A 10,213-nucleotide genomic window follows, 5' to 3' on the forward strand; every position below is an offset into this window, starting at 1 on the left:
AGCATCCCAACCTTTTTGGAATTGTCGCTTCTAATATACACTAAAAATATATAAATGCATTATACATGAATTTATGAAATTGATAAATTAATAACAACAAATGGACAATGAAACTGACAAATATATACAATCTGCTTTGTCCCATAATTTAGATCTTAAAATTTGAGATCTTGGTGCACAGACTGTAATGATATGGAACAGGATGCTTTCAATGCTGATAAGTTAATGTATATGTAAACCCAGCCACTAAGATCTCATATAAATGGTAACTTTAAAAATTATTTCAAAAGTCATTTTCGATGCGTTTCATTCTGCAGCTTTTACGGAAAAAAAATACCTAGTGAGCCTTTCAGGAAGGTTTTTTCGGAGTGTTTGGTTAAGGAAAGGATTGAGTTGCATTTTAAAGACATTCTAAATGTTAAGGTATATGTTACAGGGTTAGGTTACGGGTTAAGTTTAAGTGTTATGGGAAGGTTGAATATTCATTTTAGAGGGTAGGTTAAGTTCAAGAGTTTGGGTGCAGAGACGGTAAACTTTAGGGTTGGGTTTAGGTTAGGATCAGGGCATTTGGACAAAACTTTGTTAAACTTCAGTGCCAAAAGCCCAAGCCAAAAACAACTGTGGCCATCTCCTAAAACAATGCATCATCAGTCTCTGGTGTACAAAATGCTGATGGGCGATTCAGCTCTCTTGCATCTATCTAAACCAAGACATTATTTCATTTTGAAATGACCGTTTAAAAGTGATGAGCTGCTAAAAATCACTTAACATAATGATGCTCATCTAATTTCAAATTGACCAGGGTATCTTCCGGCATCCTATGGGGCTCCCTACACTAGGGAGTAGTTTGGCTACTTTAATAAGATGAAATGTTGGCTTTCACTCTGCATACCACATAAGAAGCAAATCTATATGTTAACTAACAGGAAAATATATATATATATAGTGCAATATAAATGGGTAAGCCGTATTAGTCCAGTAGACAAGACGTAAAAAAAAAAAAACCCGCAGTATTGCAGTGTGCAATGATACCTTTCTTATTGGACTAACAAAATATATAAAAGACAAGCTTTCGAGAGTGAACCTCTCTTCTTCAGGTCAGAAGCAATACAATAGAAGCAATACATGGTTTGGGCCCCTTTTGCAGAACTTACTGCAATTACTTTTGCACGATATTCTAATTATTCGAGTTTCACCTGTATACACACACACATACACATACAGTGTATATAACATACATGTACCGACATGCATATACACACACACACACACACACACATTTATACACACATACATATACACTCACCGGCCACTTTATTAAGTACACCTTGCTAGTATCGGGTTGGACCCCCCTTTTGCCAACAGAAGTGCCTTAACTCTTCATGTGATAGATTCAACAATGTGTTGGAAACATTCCTCAGAGATTTTGGTCCATACTGACTTGATAGCATCACAGTCCAAAGTGTGCCAAGAAAATATCCCCCACAACATTGCACCACCACCACCAGCCTCCATCCATGCTTTCATGTTTACGCAAAATTCTGACCGTACCATCTGACTTTTTCAGCTGAAATCGAGACTCATCAGACCAGGCAACGTTTTTCCAATTGTCCAATTTTGGTGAGCCTGTGCGAATTGTAGCCTCCTTTTTTCTGACCACTCTCTGTAAACCTGAGTGATGGTTGTGCGTGAAAATCCCAGTAGATCAGCAGTTTTTGAAAATACTCAGACCAGCCCGTCTGGCACCAACAACCATGCCACGTTCAAAGTCACTTAAATCCCCTTTCTTCCCCATTCTGATGCTCGGTTTAATGTTCAGCAAGTTGTCTTCACCACGTCTAGATGCCTAAATGCATTGAGTAGCTGCCATGTGATTGGCTGATTAGCAATTTGTGTTACCAAGCAATTGAACAGGTGTACCTTATAATATGGTGTACCTAATTGCAATGGGAACGTGGTAGTCTGAGCTGAAAAAAAGGACGGCATCCAGTACTTTTTTTTTTTTTCAGCAGAACGGGATTTGAGGCGGCACAACCGCCTCGCACCCCGCTATGCCCATTGGACGGAATGAAATGTCACTTGTAACAAGTATTTCAATAAAGTTCTAAAAAAAAAAAGTACACAGTGCGCTGAGCTGGGATCAGCGCTTTAGCACAGTGAATGGGCCCTCAATGTTCAAGTATACAGGAAACACGCAAACGCAATCATTTCATCTCCTGTCACTACTACGAATGCCTTGAAAACACAGTCATACCAAACAGCATGCTTTATACAGTAAGTGTAAAGTAGATGATGAACACAAACCTGCATGTACTACTCTTCTGCATGATGTCAGCTCTGTGGTATCCAGAAAGTTTACAGAAACCATCATTACTATACACTACAGGCCAGTCCACAATCTGTGCATTCCCCAGCAAGAAACTTGATTCTATAAAGAAAAAGAAAAAAATAAAACAAGTATAAATACAATGTATTTAACAGGAACATACACAATAGAATAATTTATAGTACCAAAAGTGGAGATGAACCTTTTATGGTCCAGCGTACACTATCGAGCTGCAGAAACGCAAATTCTGTGTGTTGGTGCACTAGGGTACCATTCATTTTCAATGGCATCCCAATGCAGCACAGCAATGCACCTGGACTGCAGCACTGCATTCCCAAATAGGTCAGGTGTGGTTTGCTGGTGTTGGGATACGTTGGCTTTGACATAACGTGCACAGCCCAAAAATATATTCCAGTTGGTAGAGAAAATATATTTATCTGGTTTTAATGGCCAATGCTAACCTATAAAACCTTACCTGTTTTAATGCAGACAGTCCTTTGTTCTGTCATGGTCTCCAGTACAATATGAGGTTTACCCTAACTACTGAGATCCTCATTCTCTAAGTGCACAATTATTACCGTATACCGTAGGGCGTTTCAAGTAGACCTCTGTCACTACTCTCTCCTCCTATCAGCATGCTTCTTGTCAGCACATGAACTGACACTCCAGCCCTGTTGTAGAGAGACTGCCAGACACTGCTACCTGGTCCAATTCAGGTACTTACACTGCTCGTATTTAAAAATTTCACTGAATGGTGTATTGAGTTTAGAGCGGCATTAATTTGTTTCTTTTACATCTGCCTAGAGTTTAGCTTTAACTTGTTAAATCTTTTAATAAATGTTAGTGGCTGGATTTACACTTTCTTAAACTGATTACATTTAGAGACATCAACAACTCCTTCTTATATAGGAATAAACACAAACACTACCTGGAGCAATACGTGAAAGCTTCATAGTACAAGTTACTGGGGGGAAAAAAACTTTAAACAATATTTTACTGAGATGATTCACCTACAGAATCTCAGATCCTCTGCCCAGTATTGATATCACTTAAAGTTCGGACGTGTTTGCCGACTTTGCAGGCAATAATCGTTCTGAATAACCACATGAATAAGACCAAGCTTAAAATAAGGCACAAAAACCAATCAAAGCAGAAACATCAAACAGAACAAAAAAAATTATTTAGGGATTAATTCTGCTTTTCCTAACAGAAAAACATAGAAAACATAGTGGAATGTGATAACTATAAATAGGAAGGTAATCCAGATTCTGTGAGAAGTAGTAAAAAAAAGTAAAAATATTAAAGTAAAAATAAAACAATAATTAACAACTCTTTGAAAATGTTTTTAATACCTAAGCTATTTACTTGTTATTTTCAAAGTCCTGCACTTTAAAGCACATTTGCTAGAAGGGAGTTAAAGTGACATTAAACCCTCAGATTTTTTAACATACACTAATACTGTAATGTGTGCCTTACTGTAATCCATGGTAGTTTCCCTTCTCTTTGCTGCTCTTCCTTTTAAATCCTCATGTCTTATCATGCTTGGGGAGAACTTCCCTTTGCAGCTCAGGGCCTCTTCCTGTAGTGCTGGCTCAGGTTACAAACCTATACACAGACACCATATATCCATTCCTGAGACAAGGCAGTCTGCTGCAAAACAGAAGTTCTGCCCAGCATGAGAAGAGATACAGATTTAAAAGGAAGAGCAGCAAAGAGAAGGGAAACAACCATGGATCACAGTAAGGCACACATTACACTATTGTTTTATGTAAAAAAAATCTGAGGGTTTAATGTCACTTTAAATTAATATTTTTTTGCCCAAACAGGATTTTATTAATATCACTCAAAATGTGACTCAGGTGTGTTCTGACTTTGAAGGAGGTCATTTGTTCAGCTGTGAAGGGCTAGAAGGTGGCTGGAGGTGGTCACATGACAATGCAGTATTGTTTAAATTCCATTTTGTCAAAGCTTAATTTTTTTATTTTCGTTAAAAATGGCCGCCCTCTGAATCCTAGGTCATATGAACACTTCTATATAACTATAATAATAGGTCAATTCTATTTTTTTTAAATGATCCTGGGGAAAACACTTTAGTTCACTTTAACATATCCCTCCCCAACTGTACATACTTGCACCATCCTACTTCCCTGATGCTCTGTTCAGCCTCTAGAAGTGAAAGGCAAGTCCTGGGTAGGGTACAAGTTGCTGGAGTCATAGCATACACAGAGCTATGGACTCTCCATGTGGCAGCACTGATTGGTCCAGAGATACAAGCTCCTTCATATCGGGCACCACAAAAACATAAATATTTAATACATGACAACTGATTTCCAGAGCACTATGCATTATCCAAAGAGAACCCACAGCAGTAGATGCCTGCCTTTTGGCTAATGTCTGATGAAACCCTAAATGCAGTAACCCAATATGGATGAGCTACTGCTCTGACTTTATGTAAATTTTAGCTTGAGCTATTGAGCTCTGTAAGCATTGGGGATTTTACAAGTGGCAAGCAGATAGAGCAAACCATCTGCAAAGGAATATTGTGCTCCTCTGCTCAAAAAAATAAGAATTTCATGATCACCAGACTAAGAGGAAAAAAAGTAATGGATTTTTATTAATTTATTATTATTCCTGACCATAAATTAAGAAAATAAACACAAAACCACTATACATTCCATTATAGAATGCACGTACTTTTGACTGTTTTTCAAGCAATCAAAGCAACCAATCAGAATTCATTTTTCACTTTTTGCACTAAGTTTTGTGAAAGGTGAATCTGTTTCCCATGGTTTATTCACTTCTGATTTGCATAGCTTTATGTAATACACCCGTACATATCTCACAAACAAGTGTTCCGTGTCAGTCATCAGTGTACTCCTGTACTTTACACCTTTATATTGATTTCAACCCCTTTTTTGTTTTTATTTATAATCTTATGCTTGACAAGAATAGACATTGATGTGACGTTGGCTTGCGTGTGAGGACTACCGGGACAGAGGCGATGCTCCTAAAGTGGATCTGACAAATGGCTACGTGGCCGAGAACAAATTAGCAGTGCTTGCTGCAAGTGCACTTTCCCTGGTTTAACGAACGTGTCAAGTTATTGATTTCAGTGAAGTTCATTCTGTGAGGAACTCTACAGCGTGCCTCGGTCATTCTGAAGAACAGTCCTCAAGTGTTTTTGGCACAGAGCAAATAGAGAACACTTGAAGGTACAAAGGGATTAGAAGTACAATTTACCAGGTTGTCTACTCCAATGAAGATACGTCAACACTATTTCTTAGATATTTCTTTATTGATAAAACACAATATAAGGAACAGTGGGATGTTACTAAACATCTACATGACATGTATCATTGTATTACAGCTTCATTGGAAAGACAAAATTCATATCAGTACAGCGTTGCATGACGGAATTAATGTCAGTCAAAGTACCGCAACGCTGAATACTGAAAAATGGCCAGGCCAGGAAGGGGGTCTAAACACCTGTCAGCAAGTGGTTAATCCAGCACAGTTGCATGTGGCTCTGCACACACAGCCATGTCATCCATCCCTAGACCCTTTGACAGGCTCCGTTAATGGTGAAAATACAAGTCCTGTCCTGGAATGTCAGTACCTCAGTATGGATAGGGACGGGAGGAACAGTCTGTAGGAGCCAGAGCACTGCACTTGCGGTTGCAGTGCAACCAATTCAAAATGCTCCAATGCAAGAAATAATAAAATGCAGGGTTTTTTTTTTCTTTTATGAATATGTGTACTTTTTTTTTTTTTTTTTTAATGGTGGACTTTACCTGTAAGAAGGAGTGGATGATTTGCCGGCGATACATACTCTTGCTTTAATTCTAATAGAACCACATCATTGCAGCTCTGTATTCATGAATACATTGCTAAATGTTTTTCTTTTTAATGTGAGCAGGGAGGTTACTATAACAGTACAAAAACACAGAAAATCCCCAGCCCCCCTACCAGCTAGCCTGCAACCAAACAAATAGCCCTGTCAACAGTATGCGTTAAAATCAGAGGTTTTAGTTGCACAAACTTTTGGCCAAAAATATGTAGAAGCCACACCGCCGCGCCAAGGCACCTCTGCACGGTGTGGTCCTAACTCTATGTATACGAGTCTCCAAGTGTGAGCATATTAATGCAGTCGATAAATTGCATGCAGGTGTACCAGGAGGTAGCCAACTCCTCCTAATAAAGGTGCAGGGACGCACTGGAGGCCCAGCAACCAAAAATGCACAGCATGTGGTAATCAGCCGAATGATCAGACAGAGAATAACTGTAAAGGTGCCCACACACCTTGCGATAATCATACGATAAACGTGGGAAATGCCGCGATCGTACGATTATCGCATGGTGTGTGGAAGGCGTGTGACCGTTTCTACTGTATGGTCGCACAACTTTTATCTTAGGAACATGTTCGAAAACCCGCCGAGAATCGTACGTATGTGTGGCATGTTCGTAAGATAAATGCCGCATGGGCCGGTGTGCGCAAGCGCACACTGCCTGTTCAGCATTGCGGTCATTGGAAGCCCGCCCCTCAGCGGGGGGGATGGGGCAGATTGTACGTTTTTTAATTACCTTACAACCAATCGCAAGACAAAAGTCTTGCGATGGTTGTAAGGTCTGTGGCCAGCATAACTTGCAATTTACTAAACAGGTGCAAATAATCAGTATTGCAAAACAGAATGGCATAAAACATGCATGCACTGCAGAATAGTACAAACAGATTATGAAGGCTCCACAAACTGGACTCTTCACAGCAATGTCTGTGTACCTCAATTAGGGTAACACGTGTCTCCATACCATAGTCTCTATAACACTTTATAATAACAGAGAGTCTAGCTGAGTATCATTCCTACAGTAAACCAGTTGCGATTATCCTCAAACAGCATCCCTTGCAGTAAAGTCCAGGGTGGTCCTTGTTGTTGGAAATGCAACAACATGTGCTAATATGCACTGATTGTATTACTGACATTCTGATGTACTGTTATGTCTTTTGAGGCTGTAGATGGTGCTGCAGTGCAAGTCTAATTAATGCTAGCTTTCTATATGCATGCTTATATCTATGATATACAGGAAGTTCTCTATATGTGTATGCTGTAAATGCTGTATTCTGCTTTAATGTCCTTCTAAGCAAGTAAAACTTAATTCAGCATTCCTCAAGTTTTCAGTGCTTCATCTAAAACACACAACCAACACTGGTAACACAAGCAAACAACTGGACAGATCCAAGGCCTGAGTATATGGGGGGGGGGGCAGCCCACTGGAAATAGAATAGAATAGCATGTCCCAAGGAGTTGTGGGTGTAGGAGTTAAGGAGGCCTGCATCTACATCTGAGCATGGAAAGCAAATAGGCACTTTTCTAAAGTATCTGAATTTGACTTGGTATCAGCCCCTGTACATCAGAGATCAGACTGGGAATGGAAAAAGCAGCACAGCAAGCCAATCAGTTGTACTCTGTACAAGGAGCATACTGATAGGAGGAGAGAGCTGAGTGACAGAGGCATGAGCTCATCTGTATCCTGCTTCTTCTTATACTATCCAATCACAGGTAGGGGCGCGAAGGAGAAAGTGCAATGAACTGCAGCAGAGAAAAATCATGTGTCCTTCCCTACCAGGCAGGGCTGTGCTGTTGGGCAAATGTGTGTAAATCTCAGAACTGGATGGAAAGAAATACAAATCCTTTGGCATGTAAAACATATCACTTGCATGAATTTAATGGTTTCCCTGGAGTTCAACTTTAATGCATTCCTACGGTTCTTCTTTATGTAACAGTAAGTTTAGTCGGTCTGTAAATGCCCTTTTAGGGGACTTCACAGCCTCCACATGTTTTTTGTAGCCAGCTTTTCTTGTTGTAGAATATTTCCACACTCTTCCTTGCACAGTGAACTGGTTTACAGATAACCTTAGGTTGTCTTTCATGCACTGCTTGCTTTACATTTACTCACAGATTGTCAATAATTGCTATTTCTATTCAGCAAGCAAATAACCATTTAGGCTAATAATTGGGGAAAATGTCATGTTTAAAGTAAACCTGACACAAATATGAGCAAATGAAACTTGTTGAAAATATGAGTGTTTGTTGAAGCCTATTTGATCCTTCATCCAAAACTGTCAAAAGCTTTCTGGTTTATTAGAAGGGTAAGTAAGTCTTAAGGTGGCCATACACCTTTCAATTATCGTTCTATTTCTTTTGTCATGCCATCGAACCGTCGTCCATGTACCGCTGGAATACCCCATCATGGACAGACCAATGTGGATTTTGATGATCAACTGTTATCAGTACTAACTGACCGAATTTTGTCGATTGACAGAACGGATTTTTGTTTCCGCATGTGCAGTGTTCACGTTACGATTTTTTTTTTTGTAGGAAAACACCACTAATCCATCTATTTTGTACAATTAGAAAAAAAGTTTTCTAGCCTGACCGATCGAGGAAATTCAGGCCAGTTGTACAGTAATTCTGATTCACTTCCCATCAACTGGCCGATTATCGTTCGAAAACCTGATCTTGTTTGTTCTTTGAACGATAATCGCAAGGTGTATGGGCACCTTTACTGTTCTTCTAGCTCCTTGGTGCTCAACTGGTGGGTCGCGTCCAAAAGTGGGTTACCTCGTGCCTTCCACTGCACTAGATGAGAGGCTTCTCAGCACTTTAAGTTCTCGTGCTGAGCAGCCATTCAAAATACGCTGCCCAGTGCCGAGTGTCAGCTGGAGGTGGGGTGGGCTAGGGGTATGGACGTGAGGGAACTCCATCCATAAGTGGATTGCTTACAGCTCCCCTGTGTGACCTGTAGACCTACAGGGCGCACAAGAGAGCGGTACAAGCAATGCACATATGGATATACTCTGATACCGGAACTTCCAGTCACAGGAAGATTTCCTCTGACCAGTTGTGCCACAAGGGAACATGGAGTCGGCTTCCCGGCCAATCAGGAAGCCGGCTCCATGCACTTTGGCCAGCTCCATGCTGATTGGCTGGGAAGTCGGCTCCTCAGCCAATCAGGAAGCCGGAATGCGGGCAATGACCCGCCTCCTGGCTTCCTGATGGGCCTGGAAGCCGGCTCCATGCTGATTAGCCGGGAAGCCAGCTTCACGCCCAATCAGCATTTAGCTGGCTTCCTGGGCAATCCGGGAGGTGGGTCATTACACGCTGCCTGGCTTCCTGATTGACCAGGATGCCAACTCCATGCTGTTTGGCCAACTTGATGCTGATTGCCCGGGAAGCTGGCTCCTTGCTACCGGAAGTACCGATACTTGGTATCAGCAAGTACCGAAATACATATAATCGGTACTCGATACCGAAAAACCGGTGTCTGTGCATCACTATTCTTAGCTTTGAAAAAATAAAAATAAAAGAAGTCATAACATCTAAGGACTAGTAGGCTGCATTATATTAAAATTTTTTCTTGGGTTTAGACATCCTTTACATTAAACAAAAATATTTTAGAAATTAGATATGCAGATAATTCAGGGACATACAGTGTAGGCAGGTGTTCATAATGTAAGCACACTCTAGAACCATTCATTATATTTTATTAGAACTCTTGTTCTGGATATTCACATTCAGCCACACATTTTTATTTGTTATCATGGTTTATGTCCTATTCTAATAGGAACCCTTTCAATATTTCCAAAGAAGGGCTAACTATTATACATGCATTGTAGATAATGCACAACTAGTGAATTATTTCAGCAGTTTTATGTTTTTGGTTTATATTTTATTTGTACACTTGAGGAGTGCACGTTTAAACGTTTTTGTCATTTCATTACTTGGGTGTAGTCACCTATTAAGCACAGCCACTTCAGGGTGTTGTAATCCATAAGTGCAGTTTAGTATTACTTGTTATTGGTCATGATCGGGGTGTGTGATCGATGTTATG

General features: G+C 40.2%; 1 protein-coding gene across 1 annotated transcript in view; it reads right to left on the reverse strand.

Moving 5' to 3' along the window:
• Positions 1 to 10,213, reverse strand: part of KCNH5 (potassium voltage-gated channel subfamily H member 5) — a 220,708-nt gene that overhangs the window by 182,663 nt on the left and 27,832 nt on the right. The window contains exon 2 of the mRNA XM_018556196.1: positions 2,305 to 2,428. Within this exon, the coding sequence (XP_018411698.1) occupies positions 2,305 to 2,428 (124 nt within the window). The remainder of the gene's footprint in view (positions 1 to 2,304; positions 2,429 to 10,213) is intronic.

Source organism: Nanorana parkeri, unplaced genomic scaffold, assembly GCF_000935625.1.
Source record: "Nanorana parkeri isolate BGI_ZX_2015 unplaced genomic scaffold, ASM93562v1 scaffold12, whole genome shotgun sequence".
In the NCBI taxonomy this organism is placed as follows: Eukaryota; Metazoa; Chordata; class Amphibia; order Anura; family Dicroglossidae; genus Nanorana; species Nanorana parkeri.